Source organism: Chelon labrosus (assembly GCF_963514085.1).
Source record: "Chelon labrosus genome assembly, chromosome: 4".
NCBI lineage: Eukaryota > Metazoa > Chordata > Actinopteri > Mugiliformes > Mugilidae > Chelon > Chelon labrosus.
Genome location: NC_140340.1, coordinates 21,614,371 through 21,638,484, shown reverse-complemented (window position 1 = coordinate 21,638,484; position 24,114 = coordinate 21,614,371). Strand labels below are relative to the sequence as shown.

General features: G+C 41.1%; 2 protein-coding genes across 2 annotated transcripts; one reads left to right on the top strand and one right to left on the bottom strand.

Moving 5' to 3' along the window:
* Window positions 1-2,249: 2,249 nt before the first annotated feature.
* LOC311486577 (E3 ubiquitin-protein ligase TRIM39-like) lies at window positions 2,250-3,700 on the top strand (the record flags this gene model as incomplete). Its single annotated transcript, XM_084542479.1, has 1 exon — window positions 2,250-3,700. One exon carries the CDS (start codon window positions 2,250-2,252, stop codon window positions 3,657-3,659), a length of 1,410 nt encoding a protein of 469 aa, XP_084398605.1. The 3' UTR covers window positions 3,660-3,700.
* A 1,358-nt stretch (window positions 3,701-5,058) lies between these two features.
* On the bottom strand, window positions 5,059-18,703 carry osgn1 (oxidative stress induced growth inhibitor 1). The gene is made up of 8 exons (XM_084542475.1): window positions 18,559-18,703; window positions 11,594-11,655; window positions 10,332-10,468; window positions 10,043-10,234; window positions 9,244-9,335; window positions 8,366-8,565; window positions 7,923-8,266; window positions 5,059-7,782 (listed from the first exon to the last, which is right to left on the bottom strand). Exons 2-8 carry the CDS (start codon window positions 11,649-11,651, stop codon window positions 7,213-7,215), a joined length of 1,593 nt encoding a protein of 530 aa, XP_084398601.1. The 5' UTR covers window positions 11,652-11,655; window positions 18,559-18,703; the 3' UTR covers window positions 5,059-7,212.
* Between the last annotated feature and the right edge of the window lie 5,411 nt (window positions 18,704-24,114).

Below are 24,114 nucleotides of genomic sequence, written 5' to 3'. Positions count from 1 at the left end.
TTGTCGCAAGACAGTTAAGTAAAACGCTATGGAAAATACGTAATTAAACGAACTACAAGTCCAAGTCGCTTACCTTACGTCACATGCTGGCGCGTACAGAACTGACCAAAACTCCCTTCGTGTAACTACAGCTCTCGACATGACCCGATTTATAATGATTTTCACCTCGTTTGCTTCTGCCTTCGTCCTGGAAGAAGACGGTAAAGATCAACAAGGAGACAGCCATAGTTCTCTAGTTACGTACATTGTTCGAGACGAGAGATGTAGTTCACTAAGCGATCTCATACAAAACCTAATGTTGTTCAGCTTATTTACGTCAAATAATTTATCTCTTGACGTGAAAAATTATCTTTTAAATTCACACACATCATATGTGAAATTCATGCCACAATTCGAAAGGGACCAAAAATTAATTATGATCTCTCCATAGACTGCCGTTCATATTTTTTCGAAAGATAGGTCCCATGACCCGGAAGTAGAGGGGCGGGACTTCGGCTCTCTATGGAGGTCAGATGAGTGGAGGCAGATAGCAACAATCAATCCTTTATGTATAAGGCTGGAGACACAAACTTTTTTTTTTGTAAAAATGACACAGTTGCCCATTAGTCATCTTTTGTAGTTTCAGCGCTTTCACAGAGAATGGAGCATTTATCAGAAACTGTGCAATAGTGCACACAAAAAAGGGACAACGGATGTGACTCAGGCACAGCAGTGGTTCATTATATTCCTCCCTCTAACTTTTGGCAAGCAGATAAAATAACAAAAGTTGTATCAGTCTGCAAACATACACCAGTCAGCCATAACATGGCATAATATGACTTAATATAGTGTAGGTCCCCCTTTCTGATCCGTCAAGGCATGGACTCCTCTAGACCCCTCAAAGTGTGCTGTGGTATCTGGCACCAAGATGTTTGCATCGGATCATTTAAGTCATGCTTTTAGTTGAGAGCTGGAGCCTCCATGGGTCTGACTTGTTTGTCCAGAAAGTCCGACAGATGCTGGGTTGGATCGAGGTCTGGAGGATTTGAAGGCCAAGTCAACACCTTGAACTCATTGTTGTTGTTCCTCAAACCATTCCTGATCCAGGGAGTACTATCCTGCAGAAAGAGGCCATCAGCGAAAACCGTCTCCATGAAAGAGTGGACTTGGTCTGACAGGACCTAAGGTTTCCAAGCTTTAGATTGACAAAAGCATCACACTGCCTCTGCTTGCTTGTCTTACCCATAGTGCATCCTGGTTCTGTTTGTTCCCAAGGTAAGCAACTCACATGTCTATCCATGTGATGTGGAAGAAAACATGATCCGTCAGATTAGACCACCTTCTTCTTCCATGTCTCCATGGTCCAGTTCTGGTGCTCAAGTGTCCATTGCAGGAGCTTTCATCAGTGGACAGGGGTCAGCATGGACGCTCTAACTGGTCTGCAACTACACAGCCCCAAACAAAACAAACTGTGATCCACTGTGTGTTCTGACACAACAGTAGCTCGTCTGTTGGATCGGACTCCATGGGGATTACTGATCTCTGGTTCCAGCAACACCCCTCAAGAGCTGCTGTTGTGGAGCAGCTCTGACCCATTCGTCAAGCCACAGTTTGGTTTCTTGTCAAAGTCTCTCATATCCTTTCACTTGAACATTTTTCTTGCTTCTAACATCATCTTTGAGGATAAAATGTTCAACTTGTTGCCTGATATATCCCACCCACTGTCAGGAGCCATGAGAACTAGATAATCAGTGTTATTCACTTCATCTGTCAGTGGTCATAATGATATGGTGTTTCCTGATATGTTATGCACAAGAGGTCTGAAAATCATGTTGGAAGGGTAGTCTTATGAACAAATGTGTGCAGACTGATGACTTGACTGAGCTGCTCTTTGTATCAGTTAACAAGAATGGAGAAACATGTACATGAGCACTGGTTTCCAGTCTGCGCACCGTATTTGAGTTTACAGGGTCAAAGGAGCAGCAGCAGATTAAACTCCACCTCTCACCTGACCGATCCAAAGGAGAGCCAAACGGACGGTAAGATTTACCTTCACACCAAACTTATCACTTCCATACCGTGAAGAAAGTGTGTGGGGTAAATAGAAATAATGCAGCTTCTACCTTTTCTGACTTTCTGACACTGAATGTGAGATTTATGAAACAATACAGGAGTCAATGTGGAAGTAACTTTTATTGAACTTTGTACATGGGGGAGGAAACTGCATCTGATTAACCTCTGAGCTGCCTGGTGCAACTTTACTCCTGAAAATGGCTTCCCGATCAGAGGAGGAGCTCTCCTGTCCCATCTGCCACGACATTTTCAGAGAGCCTGTCGTCCTCTCTTGCAGCCACAGCTTCTGTAAAGACTGTGTGGTGAACTGGTGGAGTGAAAAACAAATGCGGGAGTGTCCTGTTTGTAAGAGAAAATCACCAAAGAATCAACTTCCTGTTAGTCTGGTTTTAAAGAACCTGTGTGAGGCCTTCTTACTGGAGAGAGATCTGAGAGCTTCTACAGGGTCTGAGCGTCTCTGCAGTCTGCACTCTGAGAAACTTAAACTCTTCTGTCTGGATCATCTGCAGCCAGTGTGTGTAGTCTGTCTGGATTCAGAGACACATGCTGAACATATATTCAGAGCCATTGGTGGAGCCGCACGGGATCACAGAGAGGAGCTCCACAGACTCTTGCATCAATTACAAGAGAGGCTGAAGATCTTTGAGCAAGTTAAAGAAAACTGTGCTGAAACAGAAGAACACATTAAGGTCCAGGCTCAACACACGGAGAGGCAGATTAAGGAGCAGTTTAAGAAGCTTCACCAGTTTCTACAAGAGGAAGAGGAGGCCAGGATCACTGCTCTGAGGAAGGAAGAGGAACACAAGAGCCAGATGATGAAGGAGAATATTGATTTTCTGAGCAGAGAGATAGCAGCTCTTTCAGACACAATCAGAGTGACAGAGAAGGAGCTGAGAGCTGAAGACGTCTCATTCCTGCTGAACTACAAGGCTGCAGTGGAAAGACTCCAGCAGCGCCCCCTGATGGATGATCCAGAACTGGTCTCAGGAGCTCTCATAGATGTGGCCAAACATCTGGGAAACCTGTCCTACAACATCTGGAACAAGATGAAGGAGAAGGTCTACAGTCCTGTGATTCTGGATCCAAACACTGCTCATCCAGATATGATCCTGTCTGAAGATCTGACCAGTGTGAGTCTCGGACAGAAGAGGAAGCTTCCCGACAGCCCAGAAAGGTTCGACAGTTACCGCATTGTTCTGGGCTCTGAGGGCTTCAACTCGGGGATTCACACCTGGGATGTTGAAGTCGGAGACAATATTCACTGGAGACTCGGTGTGGCAGCAGAATCTGTTGTGAGGAAGGGTCCCATAAAGTCTGGACTGTTGGGAATTGGGTTTTATAAAGGTGAATACGCCACATGCTCACTGCCTGGTCCGGACATTTTTCTGCCAGTGAATAAAGTGGAGAGGGTCAGAGTTCATCTGGACTGGGACAGAGGAACGCTGTCGTTCTTTGACCCCGATACGAACACACACATACACACATTCACACACACTTTCACAGAGAAGCTGTTTCCATGTATCAGCAATGTGGATGTTCTTCCTCTAAAGATGTTGGCAGTTGACGCCGCTGCACCAGAGAAACACACTAAACCAGTTTTTCAGTAATTTGGCAGATTATGGAGGTCGTATCGAGTAAACGAGTCAGTGTGCAGTGAATAATCCAAAGATTAATTGAGACATAAATGAAATAAAAGTTCATTTATTTGAAACTTTGAATCCATAAATGCTTACATTTCAGACATATCCTGCTGTGTTGAAAATGAACATGTAATCTATTTAAAAAAATTAAACAGACCAAAAAGAATTATGCTCTCAGATGAATCTTGCTTTTGATAAAAATATAGACAGACAAGCAGGATGTGATTTTTTTTTTGCAAAGCAAACATTCAGATTTCATTTCTGCTGTAAAACAAAAGCATGAAGGTGTGGATAATGTGTCTTAAGGCACTCCAGTACTAATCATTACAGATCAAACTTAAAACACCACAAAAAGTACATTCATTGCCACTTCATTAGGTACACAAGTCACAATGATTGAATTCTAATACAACAGACCATCATGTCCGCTAAATGTATCTTCAGACATGATTTGTTTATTGCATCAGGATTTTTTTTTTTTTTAAGAAATATACATGGAAGACACATCTCAGATTGTAAATAAAGGCTGGAAAAATAAAAGATTCAGTTGATCAAACTACTAAAACGTGTTTATCATTCTGCTTTTACAGAATGTACCATGACTATGTCTGATTGACCAATAATCTATATAGAATCACTTGCCAATTCATTAGGTACACGAGTGAATCCATTCTAATATAACAGTCCTGCACTAAATCCTCCTTCACAACTGCTCTAATGTTTAGTTTAATGTTGAAAGAAAGGTGGTAATTCACCTGGATGATCATTGTGGAGATGTAGTTTGTGGTGCTGTTAAATTGGATTGAATTAAACACTAAAGGGTTTCTGTTATTTAGCCTAACACACGGACTACAATGTCAAAATAATAGGAACACGTGTCAATTCAGTAGTTCTACAAACCACAGCCTCCACAATGAAAACACTGTTGAATCAACAGCTGTCTCGGTTATTTGAAACTAATGCTCAATACCAGAATGAAGACAAGATTTATTGCAGGACTGTTATATTCTAACGGATTCATCAGTGTATCTAATGAAGTGGCAAATGAGTGTACAACCACATACCTAGTAGTTTAAAACTCATGTCAAACTTCACGTCCATCTAAAGTGAATCACTTTACCAGTGACTATAAAACTAATCACATCAATTGAATCAGGCCATTTAGGACATTTTAAATCATTTTGTGTTTAACATGTGTTTAACAATGTTTACAACAATACCCAACGATTCATTGATAATTATTCCTGTGAATGATATAGAATACACTGACACTGTATAGAATCTTTTCTATATTTGTGTCTTGAACATTCAATGCACTATAGTGCAAATTATACTGTGTAAAATTGTTAACATGTTATAAAAACCGTTTTTGTTTTTTGTGTCTGTATCACTGCTGCAAGAATTCCTCACTGAAGCCTCAAATATAAATTAATCCGCCATGTTTTCATTCTCTTTTTAAAGTTTTTAGTACAGCGAGGATGAAGCAGAGTACCACAGAGTCCTTAAAGGAAAAATCATAAATATTTTGTCATTAACAGCGTCACAGATGTAAAAAAAATATAAATCTCTGCAGAGGGACTTTTGTTTGGCATCCTGCTCAGCGAAACTTCTCTGCAGCGTCTTTTTTGTGCATCTGAGTTGAACTCGTCACACACGCTCATGACATTTAGTATAAAAATAGATACTACTTTTTATTGTATATTTATACTAAACTGATTTTTTCCAACCTACTTTTAAATTATTTCTCAGACAGAGGAAGCGATGTTAATTACCAGATCACTGTCTGTATAAAAAGAGAAACTTCATTAATGAACTAACAGCAAATGTCATGATTAGTTTATAAAAGGTCAGTTTCTCTCATCCATATTCTAAAATCAGACCTAAATTTGAGGTTAAAATGCTTTAAAAAGGAATCAAAGAAGTTAAAACTTCTGGTGACGTGTTTAGCTCCCATGTTTGACTTTTTCTTTTAAGCTAAATCACAGAAAATAGTTTGTTATAGTGACGATTTACAGACTGGATGCTACAAACACTGAGAATGAAACATATTCATTAGCGAATTAGAAAAGATATATATATATATTTTTTTGTTGTTGTTTTGTGAAGTATAAAATCTTTTCAGAATCATCAGAAATGTACAAAGACAGGGGTCAGGTACAGTCACATGATTAAAAATACAGAGAAAAACAAAAGCACCGCAGATACAAACAGCAACGTCATGAGTTATGTATAGAAACAGCAAATTATTAGATTAGGTTTTAACTATTTATGACAGTGTAGTGTTGAACAAAACAGAAGGCTGCTAACAAGTAAAAACTTTTTTAACAACATGTTAACGTCATGGTTACAAAGACTGAGGTTGTCTGGTCTCGTATGATACTGATTAAACTTTGGCGTGATCACAGGAAAACAATCAGTCAAACAATCTCTTCTGTTTTTTTTTACATTTCTCTCTTCCTTCTTCACCTCCGTTTTCGTCACCTAGTAATGTTTTTTCTCCAGGTTACGACTGGTCACTCCACTGCAGGTTTCAAACAATTAATACATGTAGATTTTGCACGTGTCGTTCTACTTGATTTAAAATAAAAAAATTACAGACCAGGCAATAATTGTTGGTTTACGCTTCGCCCGATTAGTGACAAGAACCTGCAGCAGAAAAATATCAGGTATGTTTGTGAAGGAGCTTATTGGTGGTAAATTGCATCGTCTCACCGCTAGATGGCACTGTAAAGTAACTTTTATTAACACAAACCCATAATAACTAAGTTAGAAAAGATTCTTATCAAAAGGTATTTACATAAAAATGTATTTGTATTAAAATCTGATTTATTCTCATATATACACAGTTAATCACCATTAGGAAAGAATTTCAAAGGTAAACATGAACGTCGCTGTATTTACTGTCTGTGATGGGTCTTAGTCATTCAGGTCTGGAGAAGTAAACAGGATCAAAAAATGTTCCCAACTTTTGCAGGTGAGTATTTGGTTGTAAACACACTCTAGTCATGCGTGTTTTAGGTGAGCACCACCCACAGGTGTTCCTGATAAGAACCTAAACTCCCACCAGTCGTTTATAACGGTTTCTTGAAGACTTGGATGGTCTTCAAGAAACCCAACATGTGCCTTTACTTCAGTGTTTTTTTTTGAGGGGGTGAGGGGGGGTATACTATCAACTAATCTACTGACAGCAATGACCCAAACGTACCATCTGCCTCTGCTTCACTACAGTGTCTCACTCTCCCTCTATCAACATACAGTATGGCTGCCCTTTGTTTCTGATGTTATCATCACAGCCCTCTGCACTTCCGGAGCTGCTCCACAGGCTGCCTCACATCTGGAGGATTTTATTTTTGCTGCACCAGAACGACTAACAAGACACCACATCTGTCCAAACCAGTGCAAGCCCAGAAACACCTCAGCAGCGCGTTGGATTTCCTACTCTGTGATATCGGTGGCTTTTGTTTGTGGTTTTGCCAGGATGTGTTCAGAGTTTCAGTTTACTTCCGTCCTGGTCAACCTGCTACGAGTCCAGGACCTCTGCTTCCGACACCTGTCTGTCCACCCATCTGTCCATTAATCTGTCCGTGCTCAGTTCCCCTTCCGCCCTCTGTCTCTTGGCGAGGTCGCTAGCGATAGCAAGCGCTCCTCCTTTCAGGAACCTGACAAAGTTCTCGCCGACTAGCGGCCCCATGGCGTACATGCCTGGCCCGTCAGCTGCAACCACCTTGTTTGTGAACGGGTCCACCTCAACGGGGTTCCTCCGGCAGGTGATCGGTTCGTCGGGGTTCATGCCGAGCGCACGGCCGTTGTCTTTCAGAAAAGAAAGATTTGGGTGGGCGCCGATTAGAACCAGCACCTTGGAGACCTGGACCACTGTCCGCTCGCCAGAGTCTGACTCCAAAACGCACTTCCGGTCCGGTCGGAACTCCACGACCCTGTGACGGGGGAAGCTCAGGTACCCCGGATAGGAGGATGGGGAGGAAGAGGTGGTGGAAGAGGGTGGAGACGATGGAGTGGAGCGAAGGTTCTGGGCGTGGTCCTGTGGTGGAGGGCTCCGCTGGTGCTGCTGCTGAGTCATCATCTGGTGAACCTGGAGGCCGATGGAGGAGAGAGAATGAACTTAAGGTTAGAACTAAATTAATAGTTTGAAGAATGTGGCTTTTCTGCAGGTATTGACACAAAAAATAGCTTGGTCGTCCATGGCAGCTTCCAGTATCAAGCGCTCCTCACCTTGTGGTACTCTGGGTAGAGCAGTTTGGGCAGCTGGTTGAAGATGAGGCCGGGGTCGGTGACCGAGCGTCTGAAGGCGTGGTAGACGGGCGTGTTGAGGTGGTGGGCAGCCAGTACGGCGTCGGCCGCTGTGAGCCCCGCCCCCACCACCAGCACGGGATCCGAAGACTGGTCGAGCTCGCCGCGAGAGATGGCGGCCTCCAGCTCCCAGAAGGAGTGGCACACAAATGGCAGGGACTCGCCCTCCACGCTGAGCCGGGCCGGGATGTCGTGCGTTCCCGTCGCAAGCACCACATTGTGGGCCAACACGGAGAAAGGCACCTCCTCCGAAACAGAGGAGCCCCCTAGCAGCAGGAGAAAAGAAACAGGAAGTGAAGCTTATTATTATAGTTTCTAAACATCCTCCCCTAAAACTAATCACAAGTTTTTGTCATCCACCGTACCTGCCAGCTCCTCCCCTTCTCTTCGCTGCAGTCCCGTCACTCTCCAGCAGGCTGGAGACCCATCCTGGCTGCCAGGCTGCCTGGTTACCGAGGTGACGGTGGTTCCACAGGCAAAGCTCTGCTCCAGGGACATCCGGGTAACGTAGTGCTCGTAGTAGGAGGCGATCTCCGCTGGTGTTGCACGGTCATTTCGTACATTTCTGGAATAAAAAGAAGATGAAAACTCATTTTAGTACAAGATACAGAACATGCAGCTATGTTACACAACACATTATCAGGGTGCAGAAGGCAGATATTTACTGCTGAACTGATTTGATAAATAAATAATAAATAGTAAGTTCCAAACTAGACTTAAGTCAAAGAGAGGTGAACAAGAAGTTGAAAGGTACATGATACTAAATCAGTTGTTTCAGTGATAAATTGTCATTTTATGTAAATTAAATTAGCGTCAAGTGAGTTGGAGTCATCTGGAAAACAAACTAAGGTTGGACTCATATTTTCACTATAGTGTCAAGTCCTTTAAAGTTACCAGCTAGTGAACTTCTGAGTGTGCCTCAGAGATTTCAGTTCACTGACTTCAAGTCCTTTTAGTTTCAAGTCCGCTAGCAACTGTAGCCTTTAAGATTTCTCCTAGTAAACAACTTTCTGTTCAAGTTTCAGTGCCTCCTGCCAGATAACTATGTTTATCCAGGTTAACGACGTTTTTCATCCAGTTGGCCGACAAGCTAAGAACTCTTTATCCTGTGAGCAAGCTTTCTGCAAACAGATTATAAACCACTTGCTTTTGCTCAGGTTAGCAAAGAATGAGCTCAATGTAACTTTTTTTGATGTTTTAATATTTTATGAGTCAGGATGTGATGATTTTCTTATAACCACACCTGCGTTTTTCTCTCATCCACTCCTTCAGATTGAGACCAGGAAGCTCCATCCAGTTAGCCAGGCTCAGGGTCAGCATGGAGCCTTCCATGGCCTGCAAACAGAGCGACACAAAAAAAACCAAAAAAAAACAAACAAAAAAAAACGTTAGGGCATGTTGTTTAAAACTGCTCTGTTCATTCAGATGAGTCACATTCATGACCACGTGCACATCACAGAGTCAGTGTGTGCGAATACGCAGCTGTTTGCACACATTACCATAATGTCTGCTAAACTTATCCTCATTTTCATGGAGACAGACAAACCTGCTGTTGGGAGATTTGTTTATCACGTCATCAAAAGATCTGTTGATTAAACTCCACAGAACATACAATGCCTGAATAATCTGTACACAATCATTTGCCAGTTTATTACGAACACAAGTTAATACATTTTAATATATTAGTCCTGCACTAAATCCTCCTTCATGACTGCTCTAATGTTGAGTTGATGAGGAAACAGTCACAAAGGTGGTAATTCACCTGGAAGATCATTTTGGAAGATGTAGTTTGTGGTGCTGCTAAACTAGACTGAATTAAACACTAAAGTGTTTCTGTTATTTAGGATAGCTCACTGACTGCACTGTCAAAATATTAGGAACATGTGTGTTCAATCAACAGCTCTCTCAGTTATTTGAAACTAATGCTGAATACCAGAACCTTCATCAACACAGACTTAGTCTGTTGAATTAGAACGTTTTCACGAGTGTACCTAATGAACTGGCCAGTGAGTAGTATAACATCTGTATTTCTGGCTACATACATGCCAGGCTCCTCCTGGTGGACCCTTCCCCAGCACCAGATGGGGAACCGCACGCTCCGGCTCGTATCGCCATTCCAGCGGAGAGCTGTGTTCCAATCCGAAGTCGCTGTCAGGCAGCAGCAGGGAGTCAAAGAGCACCGCTACGGGATTGGACGATCGGCCCTCCAGCCCCTCGCACAGGTACTCCAGATCCTGAAGATTGAGAGCAAAGATGAGAAACACGGTGAGAGACCAATTTATGATTAACTGACTGAATTTAAAGTGAAATTAAAAGCGCAAATCTTTGTACCTGCTCCAGCAGCGACAGGTGAGGCTGCTCTCCCAGCTTGCTCTGCAGCAGCGAGTTAGGGTGCGATGCCTCGGGTGACAGGTAGGGGGTGTAACCTGACAAGAGGTAGGACAGACAGATCCCTGAAGGGCCATTACCTGAGAAACACAAAGAGAGAGGGGGGGGGGGTAAGTTGCTGCTGCTGTTGCTGTCACGTTGTCGTAGCTAATCAGTGTGATGGTTGGTTTCAGATTTCACTGACAGCTTGTAGCTGTTGTCTCTGTCTGTACATGTTGTAGGTTTCACCTGGAGGGAAGATTATGCATACTTCTCAATTATGCTATTTAAAATCGTAGTCCTGCAGACAGAAAACTGACAATAAGCTTAACATCCAAAGAAATATTTGAATAAATTCATTTAAAATGCAAAAATGACGGCAGCCACTAAAATCATGCACAATCACTGGATGACTGATATTAAAGTCATTAGTCAGCAACAACATGATGAACACACACACGCACACAAAATGCAATGAAAAACCTTTGACATGCTTAGTCACCGTGACTAATAATGAATTTTACACATGCACTTTCTCATATTTTCACATACTAATCTAACATAAGGAACATACTCAAGCTAAATTCATGTTTTTCAGATTTTCTTGCAGGCTGGTTTAATCACCCCAAAATGTGTCGACTGTGATGTCTCCTGTGTCCGGACCAAAAAGTTGCATTTGAATGCACCACAAAGATTACAGCCAGTGCCCAGCTGGTACATACATTCTGCACATGAGAGGAAGGTACACGAGAGGTGGCAGTAGTATGTATTCCTCATTCAAAAGAGGAAATAGGGAGGGCTGCTATTAGCTTGGAGCCTGGGATGAGCTACAAACCGAAACACGCCACCAAAACTAGGGTCACCAACAAATCTTGTTCTGTCGAGACGCTAACAAGAACTTTGACTGAATCGTCCACCCCTTTATCTTGTGTAACTCCACCTTCCTCCCCCTGCTTCATGCTCTGGCTTATATCAGCTCTACTTAGCCCGTGGGCTATTATTAGAAGTCATTGTGTGAACAGGTCTCCAGCCACTTTCTCTGACAACTCTGCGCACCGGCAAGTTTTTACTACGCTGTAATCTGAGGGTCACCGGTCACGCAACAAGACAGAACACAACAAACAGCAGGTCTGCTTTAAAGCCTTTTAAATGTGTGAAAAGTGTAAACTTTGTTATCAGCTGTTCAACATCTAAACAAAGTGCACGCTTCGTTGTGTGTTTCTCACCGATGATCACCACAGGCAAAATGTCTCCAGGGAGGATGTCTTTATCATGAAGATCCATTTTCCTGCAAAGATAAAAAAACATCATTATTTTTATTATGATGATGATTATTATTATAAAGTCGTATTTATCATTCATGTTACAACTGCTGTTACATAAGACTGAGAAAGTGGACCAGAGGTGGATTAGCTAATAATCGCTAAGGCCAGTCAGCAGCCGTCATGGTGACTATGTTCATTTCCATTCACCTCTGACACACACACACACACACACACACACACACACACACACACACACACACACACTTCCTCACCGTGTGCAAATTCAGTTTAACAAAGCAACATGACCTCAGGCAAACAAAGCCATGGCGGTCGGACGTCAAACCACACAGGAATTGAATGTCAGTGTCAGACAGACGGCAAAGATTCTCATTAACTAAATTCTTCTTCACCTGAAGAACTTGAAAAGGTGAATATGAGAGGGGAACTCCTGTAAAATCCACTCTTTGCGCTAAAATAAAAACCTTATTTACCTATTCGTGAACTCACGCAGTTAATCTAAACTCATAAATCATCACCAGACTCCACGAATATGACTAATAACTCACGGACCCATCATTTTTACAAGCCCGATGCAGTTTACTTAGCTATTGACTGAACACTAACAACTCAAGGGCACGCCGACAGAAGACGAGATCATATTTCACCACGACACGCATGTGCACAGGCTCATTTAAATGAAACAGGTGCCTCATGGAAACAGCTGGAAAAAGCCTCGTCTATGCAACAGAGAATAAAGAACGACAGAGAAATTATCAGACACCGATACTTCAGACTGGATCTTCACTGGCCTTGAAGATTTTTTTTTAACTCACTGGATAATCTGAATGATCTCTGAATTGCTTTCATTTTGTTATTGACGTAAGAGTAGTGCTGATAAAGACCTTTTCTTTTCATTTAACAAAGAATTGAGACTTCTTTTTGATTCTGGCTACAAGAGAACAATGTAGAGAATTCAATCATCCAGTTACCAAGAGTCAGATACAGATCCTCAGATAGCCTTGAAGCCAGAACAAAGTTCATGTTCTCACTAAATTTTTGTGGGGGAATTTCACGGCAATATCAAGTATGTGAACTTTGGACGTCCCCACGTGGTAGTTTGGACTTGACAGTCATTATGTAATTTGGTACAGCAGCGTATTTCATGATGCCTTCAAAATGCATTCTGGGATACCTGGCTGCATCTGTTGGGAAAGATGTCAACTGTAAAATACAAACAGCTAACAGCGATTAAGGCTTTTATCGAGAGGCATATGTCACATACTTGGTTGCAGGACGATCCAATCATGTGCAGAGCTATTCTTGTCTCGGCATCAGCTGAAACACGCCCCGTAATGACATATAAACAATTATTCTGATGAGAACTGAGTCTGGCTATACCAGGCTAAAGGATTCCCATCGAACCCAATCGAAGGCCTTTCAGGCATCGGGGTAACCAGATTTCCTGGAAAGCCCGCGTCACATTGTTCTGCGGTAACTTATGTAACCTAATGGTATCGAGACAGTGACTCAGGTTTGAGTCCAGTCAGTGGCCTTTCCTACATGTCATCGCCTCTCTCTCTCTTTCAACAGATTTGTCTAATAAAAGCAAAAAGAAACCTTTGAAGAGTTTTAAATTGACTGGAAAAGCAAAGATTCATGTTCTACATATTATTATAAGTACCTCTTTTTGTTTGTTTGTCATTTACTGAAAAACCTAAAGCTCTTCAATGTTAAAAGTTAAAATGACAAGTTATTTAAATGCGGGACAATCTAACTTAGATTGTTCTTCACTGCCTTTATTCTCCACCAAAACCAGTATTCAGGTCCAGGACGTGCACGTTTTTCTTCTGTACAAACACGAGTGGGAGTGAGGACTTTCCAGTCCGAGCTCATTATTCACATTTTTCCTGCACAGAAACAAACTCTCTTTGTCCCCGGTCCTACTCAGTAAAACTCAATTAGACGGGGTCACCGACACCCTGCATACAGACAGAGGACAAAATATAGATCATTATGTCAACTGTGATCTCACTCCTGTGCACACATGAGCCGATACGAGGCGAGGTCAGCTGCAGCGGCAGGCTCAAGTTAAATAATCTGCAGAGTCATGCTTACACAGGCGGGAGAAGGACAGGAGAGGAAAAAACCAGAGAAGAAGAAGAAGAGAAAAGAGGAAGCAGGAGGTCAAGACGAGCAGGAGTTTGAAACAAAGAGCAAAAAGAGGAAAGAATGAGCCAGAACGAGCGAGAAGAGAGGCTGGGAGAGATAAAGGAGGTTACATAAGAGCAGAGCTGAGGTTGGCAGCCTGCCCAGACTCCACTGAGCTTCATAGTTTACCGGAGTGCACAGACACACACAGACACACACTGTCCACGCATGACTACGTGCAGCCCCAGTAGCCCAGTTTCCTTGAAGGGATAATTCGTTTCCCTTGGTTTTTTCGTTTTTTTGGCACTGAACGCTTAAAACGTCCGCCAAGAAAAAGTGACTAACGCCCAAATCTACAGTGCGGCACAGTCGTCTGAGTCACTGTAGCCCATTGTCTTCAGTATTTATATAAAGAGATTGGAATGTAGCTGTTTATTTTACATTAAACATCAAGGAAATGTTAATCCGTCTCTAAAACTGCAATCTGAGCCAATACTGACAGTAAACTGTCCTCTCTTCATTCCACTCATCCTTTTATTTTGTTGACGCACCTGTCCTTCAGCTTTTGTTTTTTTTTGTTTTTTTTACTTCCTGCAGCTGCAGCTAACAAGACCTGATGGTTGATGCCTCACGTAGGGCGATTATGGTCGTGAATTCTTGCATGACATACCGATCGTGTGACATGTGTGATACCTACCAGTCTTCTCTGTGTTCTCATGAGCTGTGACCATCAGTTAGCACGTCCTACACCCATTTTCTGTTCCTGTTGTTAAACTGACGTCATGTAGTAAGAAGTCGCTATAAAATCCAGAACCCCACCTTGGAAATTATGGCTGGATTTTCACTGAAAGGACAAATTTGGGTGTGTTTTTATTTATTTTTTTATTCTCTAAGCGAACAGGAAGGATCTTTTTGCACGTGCATGCTAAATCTGTACCGACATTTTATATATTCCTTCTGTATTTTGTACATTTTATATTATTTCTAGTGTTTATTGCACCAAACACCAAGGCAAATACTTTTTATGTGAGCACGTGTGGCAAAAAAATCAGCTTTCCTGATTAGTAAAACATGAAGAACTGAATATTTGGTCATTTATTCAAAAGAAAATTGCAAAAAAACATGAAGTTTTCTTTTAAAATACAATATTTGAGTTAAATTTCGAGAGGTTTTCATTGTTTCCTGGCATCTTAAAACTAACAGCTACCAGATTATAATGCATTTATAAAGGCTTTTACTTGTAGAGTGGGATCTTTACATATATAATCTTGAATTGCAACTTGTCTTGTGTAATAAACGTGCCCCCAATCTTCTGTGTATGAAAACCTTGTATATCTGAGAATATATGGCAATAAATCATCATAAATAGCTGATGAATAAAAATAAATGAATTACTGTGTTTTCGGTCATTTTTAAAACAGAAATGTCAAAAAAACAAATGTAATGTTTTCATCAGAAATATGAGAATTTAGCTCATTGTCTACTCCCTGGCTCCTCTTTGAACATACAGCATAATTACACAAAATTAAACTGAATAGCGTGCAACTGCATTTCGTCTATCCTTTGCTTTCTCTTCCTGTATTTACTTTACAGTCAAGGCTGTTTTCATTTCACCAAGCGTGTCAGCTGATCCTGACAAATATTCAAACATTCTTCCCTGACCAGCCAGATAACACTGAACCACGGTGACAAAGCATTTTGCTCTGCTTGATTTGCAGCTCATCCGAAGACACGTCGGGTTTCTCGTGGCACGTACAGTACTGGGGTTTCTAACACTCAGAGCCGTAGGTGAAAGTTTATGGTTTATATGGCACACAATACAGAATAACAGCTATGACAACAACGATGCAACCCTAGTTCCTTCTGAGAAGTGTTTAACTACAGTGTGATGCAAGCCTCCCTCATAACACTCACACAAACTTCCTGTGGTGATGATGTAAGGTTTAAATGACTCCATAAAGAATCACACAATCTGCCTAGCACAAAGCAAAACTAGAGTAAGGCTTAATTTAGCTTTGTAACCACTTACAGACTTCTGAGACATAAAATGAATCAAAGTCGACTTTTATATCAGGGTTTTGCAGGATGGTGCAAGCTTGAATTAATATGAGTTTGGTAACACTAGTGGACTTCAATATAGGGCGTGTTTCAACTGATACAGAGATATGAAATGGCTCATCCTCCAAGCAATCAAAGCAATTCAATCAGAGAGCTCAGATGACGTATGACTACGTCGCTATTACTCTTCTGTCCATCACCACATAAAGCCCCGCCCAAATGGTTTCCAGGAGCATAATCAGTTTCCAATGGAGAGACTCCTGGCAACAGAAATTGTGTGAGCGGGAAAAATAGGGCTGGCTTCCAGGCTAGGGTGGTGCACAAAAATATAATTTTTCTTATCCCAGTTTATCTCTTTTTTAATAAAGAGACGCCTCTTTCTTTTTATGTAACAGCCTGTGACTCCCATGACTGGTAAATACTACAGAACCCCTCCATATGGCACCTGTCCTGACCTAAAATCATCCTGCGGCTGGACGGGCCTTCTGCCCATCCGCACTGGGACCAGGCGGCTAATGGGATTTTAATTACGTCTGGACGCCGAGCAGCAAAGACCTGCAGGAGTCTGTGAAGGCTGCCAACGTCTAGCCAGAGATATTCCTTATAAACTGGTGTTTAATGATGCAGACCTTCTGGGTTTCTGGATTCTTTTATGGACTGCATGGTTGATCTAATGTCTGAAGTCAAATGTCATCTAAATTTAAATATATACTCAAAAGCATAATTTCAAGGTTTTTAGTTCTGGGTGCAAAATGTACTTCTGGTGATTTCTTAATCAACCGCTATTTAAACCCAACCACCAACCTGACCCCATAATAAACAGGAAATGAGGTGGGGGGACATTTACAGCTGCAGAAAATTTTGTGTTGTTTTTAGCACTTTTAAATCTCCAGGTCTGTAAAAAAAACTCTTGAAATGAAACTAACGACCTGTCCACTACAAGCCCTTAAACTATGACGAGTATGCGTGCAGCTACAGTACTGGCAGAACATTGAATTGCCACTAGATGGTCAATGTTATTTACTTCTCCTCTCAGTGGTTTTAATGTTGTGGCTGATCGGTGTAGATCAGTTTGTGTTACCAGACGAGTGCAGAAACACCCAGCAGGGGGCTATGTGAATGAAAGACCTCAGAGTATGGGCATTCCTGTTTGAGCTCAGGAGGCAGACACCTTCCCTGATTTAATTTAAATACTAAAATCTTTCCTTTTTGTTGAAGTGGGTAGTTTTGTCAGGCGGCCTTGAGCCATCATCATCGTCCCTTTAACTCTGCATGCATTTATTTACCTCTCTGCGGGTGACTCAGCCTCTGCGGCTGCATGTTTCCGATCAAAAGTTTCTCCACTCTCACCAAACGGTCAAGGGAGACTTGGCTTGTGATTTAATAAATAAAAGTTCTCCATGACAACAATATTAAAATGCAATTCACACATTAGCACATCAAAAGCGACATTTGAATCGCATCATTCTGCAAAATGTGTGCCCTTACTTTCATGACTTAAAGTAAGTTTTGATGAACTGATTATTTATAACGAACTGCTACCAGATTATAATACATCCATAAAGACTTTTACTTTTACATAAATCACTTAATACCTGGACATTTTTAAAACCAAAATATCAAAAAATGTAATGCTTTCATCTAAAATGTGAAAATTGAGCTAAATACTGCGAGCATTTGTCTACTCCCTGGCTCTTTTTTGAACATGCATGCACCATTCCTTTGCTATTTAAAACCAGACTTTCAATGTAGTCTTTGTACAATTACACCGTGACAAAAGCCCTTGTATGTGAGCATACATGGGAATAATCATCTTTTGGTAACAAAAATGGCAAAAATGTTAGGTTTTCTTCTAAATTGTGACATTTTAAAGGTTTATTTCATTAAAATTGGAATATTTGGGGGAATTTTTATTATTTTCAGGCATCTTAAAGCTACAAACCAGTAGATTATAATTGCATCTATAAAGACTTTACTTGTAGGGTTGCATTATTACAAATATAATCTAGAAATGCAGCTTTTCTTGTGTAATAAAAACGTACTCCACCTTGTGTATGAAACCATTATCACTGCTGTCTGAATTTATCAATTTTACACTGCCACATGCACAAACTCTACTGTTCATTTGCTATTTAAAACCAGACTTTTTTTTATATTCTTGTATTTTTTGTGTCATTTCTCATGTTTACTGCATCCAACCAAGACAAATTATTTGCATGTGAGAGCAAGCATGGCCATAAATCACCTTTACTGGATAGTAAAACATGAATCATTGAAGATTTGGTCATTTTTAAAACAGTTTCAAGAGGTTTCTACTAAAATATGAGAATTGGACTTTTTATTAGATTAAAACCTGAACATCACTGGCAGATTTGGAGGCATTTCCATTATTTTAAAACTAAATATGTCAATTATAACGCGTCTACAAGTTATTTTACCATTTACATTTGAATTTTTGCATATAAAGACTAGGACTGCAGCTTTCCTTATGTAATTATCTCTGCAGTCTAAATTTAGCAGGAAACAGTGGGAGAGGTCCATCTTAGCGGCTGCCTATGTAACACCGAGTCCGGTCTGGACCACCCACCTCCCGCCGGTCAACTCAATGACTCACATCACGTCACCTGCTTTCACAACCACTGCACAAACCCAGCGTAATAAAGCGAAACCACCTAGTTATTAAGCACTGGTAACGGGAACAGAAGATGTAGGTAACTCACGGGGAAACTCTGCGTGCTCAGAAGAGACCAAGGCTTTGTGGATTTATCTTCTTTCTTCCAGCTTCAGCAGTCACTCATTTCTTTTCATCCGGCTTCTTCCGTACATGTGCTTCGGTAACCTCCAGCTGCCGCTCAGAGCGCTATAGTCTCTGCTTATATACCGCAGACCGCCGACCAATCAGGAGCCGCCTCGCTCCCGGTGCCCACCCCCTCCCTCTGCCGTGCTGTCGTAATGTACGAAGATCGTCTATATAGGCAAGAGTCGACACCAGGCATCAGAATCTGTCGCATGAATTAGACATTAAAACTCTATTTTTTTTTATAATTATTAACCAACGTTTCAGCATCGGCATACATATATTTCATTAATGTAAACAATTAAATAAAAAATTGTTAAAACTAATCTCGGGTCCACATAATGTCAAAACTATTTTACACTAATTTGTCCGTCCAACTTACAAAGATCGTCTATGTATATGGCTTTTGAAGAAGGCACTAGAACCCTGTGTACAAAGTACATATTCAGACTTTATCTACCTAAAAAAATATACTAATAATAATAATGTTTAGAAAAAATCAACAATAAATTGTTATGCAGCATTTTAACATCACAACACACTGCGCCAGTTTAAATAAATACATAAATATAAAAAATATAGAAAAAGTAATTTTGGGGTCCACATAATGTTTTCACATTGTAGTTTCCCATTCTAAGACAAAGATCCTTTATATGTGTGTACTTCGAAGAAAAAACCATAGCTCAGTATACAAAGTTGCAAGAGACAACGGTTTGCTGCTGTCATCTGTTAATGAGTATGATGATAATGAAGATATTCTGCATGTAAAAATGAAATTCACCGATCAGCCACAACATTAAAATCACTCACAGTAGAAGTAAATTACATTGACCACCTTGTGACAAGATGGTCACAAGATGGTCCATGTTGTCACAAGATGGTCCATGTTGTTATGACAATGTAATGTTCTGCTGGGAAACTTTTGGATGTTACTTAGACATGTAGCACCCACCTAGACCAGACCAGGCACCCCCACCCCATAGCAATGACACTCCTTGATGGCAGCAGCCATCCCCAGCAGGATGCAGCCAGACACAGGCACACACACAAAAATGCTTTAGGAACAACTCAAAAAACATGAAGAACAGCACAAGGTGTTGACCTGGCCTAGATCGCAAACTGACCAAGTATCTGTGGGATGATCCACAGAGGCCCCTCCTCTCAACCCATAGGACCCATAGGTCCCCACTAACTGACAACTGCAAATTAAAGAAGCCCACACAACAATTAAAAACCAGGAAAATAATCTCCTGTGACAGACAAGCAGTCTGAAGAAACTGATGGTTTGTTTTATCAACTGGTATAAAGCCAGAATAGTTTAATAAACAACCTCAAACTCTATTTGTTAATTAGCTTCATTACAAAGATGAACAAGAGCAGCCATATCTAGGCAGAAAGTTGAACAAGACACTTGTAACTGTTCTTCTTCTTTATCCTTGTATTATTTCAATAAGCTTGAACTGAATAAACAGAATAAGCTAGCATTGTGAGACAGTCAGTCAGCAGAGTCACTGTGTACACTGCCATATTAACTAAACAAAGATGCCCTTACAGTTTTGGAATGATGGTACAAAAACAACCAAATTTCCAACACAACCCACTTTGAAACGGCAACAGATAACATTTCTAGCACTTCCTGGATTTGACACGTGCTGCAAATATTCACGACACCTGCCAATATGGAAACACGCTGCAAGAAGAGCAAATGGAAATGTTTGCAGGGGACCCCAAATAATGTACTAGTCAACTAGTCAGTGTGTCACCTCTCTGCTGTGCCATGAAGCTTTAAGCATCCTGTCCACTAGTCACTGATCACATGACAATAACAACATGGACACCCCCAAGAAGACAGGTGAGGGGTCCAGTGGGTCATTGCAGCAAACTAGCAGCGGTTCATCAAGTGTGAACTAAAGATGAAGCCCATACTACCGTGACATGCAGAACATGTAAATCAGTCCTGAAAAACAACAAAAGTACTACTGTAATGCACACTCATCTGAAAAGGCATCTGCTAACACTAGCAGAGGAACGGTCCAAATCCTCTCAGCAGCAGTCAGCTAACACCAAACGTCCCGTTGTAACAGAGAGAAGGAGGCTGCTAATCAACAATTTAATGGTGAATTTCATTGGCAAAGTTATTAGACCTTTAGCTGCAGAACATGGAAAAAGCTTCAGAGAAATACAGGATTTTTTTTAACCCGGCTACACTATCCCATCTAACAACATGCTACTGATGGTGCTGAGTAGCAGCCTGTTTAAATACAGGCTATACATATCTGCAGCACATAGTACGTAGCACATGAGCTGTCTGTTCTCAGCATATGTATTCAGGTCAAGAATATAGATTCCATTGTTACAAAGCATTACTTTCGACTGTGTTTTATCAGTGATGTCATCAGTGACTAGTCGGTGTCAACTTGACTTTCATTACATAACAGTCGACTCTGAATCTGAAGTTGTGCAACTCGTGGTGTCAGTTCAAATAACCTTAAAGCATACAAAATTCATTCACAGATTTTGTTCCAAGCCTTTTCGACTTTGACTATTTAATTCATTTTTTTTTTTCTTGTCAAAACGATTTTCTGGTTTCACCCAAGTGGTCTGGGTTCAACTCCCTGTATGGGACATTTAGGAGCATTATTTCAAGTTTTAACCACTTGACGCCTGAACTGATTTACAATCATAGGGGGAAAAAAATATATATTATTTGTTAAATTTTGAAATTACAAAATCGATATGTACAAATATAGGCCTATTACAAATTCAAATTACACACTATACACTATAACACCAACTATTATAATCCAATCTGAAGCAGAGCTCCAGCTTTTCACTTAGGACTGCTAAACTGAAAACGTTAATTTACAAATTTACTCCGAATGGTTACCTTCCATTAACCGGATGTAGTTCCCCCACACCGATCGGTCCTACGAGAAACTAGTGCTTGCAAACAAAAGGTTCCTAGGTACGTGTTGAACGTGCACAAACCGGCGTTGGAGGAATGCATACGTCATCTCGAAAGCAGTCTGAGTGGACGTGGTGTCTCGACACTCGGCGTCAAGGGGTTAATCCTTTGCATCCATGGCTGAACTGGACTTGAGCAAAGCACCTAATGCCTAACCTGCATCCTAGGCAACATGACAGCCCAGTGCTTCGAGTACTTACTCACTATGTAAATGTAAATACACATTGAGGAACTGTAGTTGGAGACAAATCCCTCGTGTATGTGCAAACTTGGCCAAAATAAAGGTCTTTTTTTAAGTGTTGGCATTGTATCCTAATCATAATTTAGTTGGCATTGATCTTAAGATGGCTGTGCACATGGACGCAGCTCTCACCTGCATAGTTTTCATACTGTCGTCCTTGTCTTCATCTGCCACCTCAACATCAACCACTTGTACACGTTCTGTTTTTTACTTGTTTGTGTATTTTATGATGTATTATATTTTAATAGCAGTAGTGGCAGTAGGGCAGTAGAGAGTGGCAATAGCTGCAGTAGTAGTGGCAAAAATATAGTTGTCGGCACATATGAAGCACCATATTTCACACCGTATGTTTACCATTAACATATGGAAGTGATAATAAACATGACTTAAATCTTAAATCTCAGATCTAGTTGCATTAAATGATTCTGGGTATTGGATTTGCATGGCACCAGCAGTTAAATGTGGTGGAAATGGGGACAGTGAAGTTCATTGATATGGTTCATGAGCATATCTGAATACTGGTCACTCTCCAGTTCATGTAAAAGATCATCTGACTTTACGGAAATCAGCAGGAAATGATTCAGGTTTCAAATAAAGCGCTCCCACTGCCTTTTCTCTGAAAGCAGAGCAGTATGAGTCCAAAGATGCCTTTGGGAAACTCAACGCTGGTCTGTGAGTCACCGGGTAATCCTGTTCAGGACGCTTTCCATTGTCAACCTGACGCCAACGTCACTGGGATCTGCTTTCAACAGCAGAGATCACAGGCAGAGGATGAACAGATCAGAGCCAGACAAAAGGGCTTGTGAAGGGTTAAAAGTACACAAAGCATTCCTCCTCCTTTTTTTTTTTCCAGGAACAGACAGAACATTTGGACAGAGACAGAGACATGGTGAGGTACAGTGGTGGCCAGACACTGGACGGGGTTTTAAACTTCACACAGCCCAAAGAAAACAGCGTCAGTTTTGCTACGTAAGGTGTTTTACAGCAGTGCGGCGCTCTAACCTACGACTGATGCTCAAGATTTAACACACCCTGCATCTATGGATTTGTGCCTGCTCTGAGGCAAATACAGATAATTAATCACAAAATTGTGTTTTTAGTTGTTTGTCAAACCTGCAGTTCACGCATCATTTTTTCTTCCATTCAAGGTTTTTCCTGTAATTACTCATGGAGCTTATTTTCAACACACATAGATTACAGGATTTGTGCAGTTGCACCACACTCATTGTAAGTGATGAGCGTTACACATGCTCAGTAAGTCTTTCTCTCTACCTGTTGAAAAAGAGCAGCGTCACTTCATCACTGGAATTTGTTTTAAACAAATGCTGAGGAGTTTTGAAGCTCATGTGGCGTCTCCAGCCATCGGCATCTTGGCAGTGCCTGACTCCACCTAACACCTAGCTGATTTAAAATGGACAGAGAGGTGGACCGCTAGCAACCTTTAATTATGCGTAATTTTACACAAAACATCTTTATATACTTCAAATTTCAAATAATTTGTTAGCTTACAAGATGCTAATAATGTTGAGAGGAGCAAGGGGTTAAGATAAGTGGATAAAATAATTTATGATCTCAAGGGAAAGAAAAACATAAATCAGTATGCTGTGCAAAAGAATGCAAAGAATGCAATTGTAAAAGAATAAGAATATTGAGAATATACTGAGAATACTGAATATTGAGAACTCAGTGAGTTTCAATAATGCTTCGCCTTGCTGGCGCCTTCCTCCACTCCCTTCTTCTCTGCAGTCTAGCCTCTGTCTGTTTCACACCTTCTCGTGGACGGCAGCATTTGTTGACAATTGGATTAACACATTACATAAATAAGATTATATAATACTTCTGTCTTTGTGCAGGGAGGCTGACTAATTGGTGGTGACGTAACACTTTGTGGTCGGGGCTGAAACAGCATCATGGAGGCCGCTGGGATTAACAGATGAAGTCCGTTTAGTGCCTTGCTCAGCAGAACTCAAATCACTGGCTGTGACAGTTTCTTGTCCATGTACATTATTGTTATATTCCTTGACTTCTCTGTGTCAGATTGTTTCGATCTGGAGTTTTCCTAAATTTCTGCAACAAATATTGCAGAAATATTCCAGTAAACTTTGAAGCACAATTCAAAAGCACATTTAGAATATGTTTTAGAATAATATAAATTAGGGCGGCACAGTGGAGAAGTGGTTAGCACTGATGCCTCACAGCAAGAAGGTTCCGGGTTTGAATCCATGGGCTGACTGGGCCTTTCTGTGTGGAGTTTGCATGTTCTCCCTGTGTCT

Coding starts and splice junctions, on each gene's coding strand:
- osgn1 (XM_084542475.1), bottom strand. CDS start 11,651: ATGGATCTTCATGATAAAGACATCCTCCCTGGAGACATTTTGCCTGTG. Junction 10,235..10,331: donor ACCTGTCGCTGCTGGAGCAG/GTACAAAGATTT, acceptor CTCAATCTTCAG/GATCTGGAGTACCTGTGCGA. Junction 9,336..10,042: donor CACCAGGAGGAGCCTGGCAT/GTATGTAGCCAG, acceptor CTCTGTTTGCAG/GCCATGGAAGGCTCCATGCT.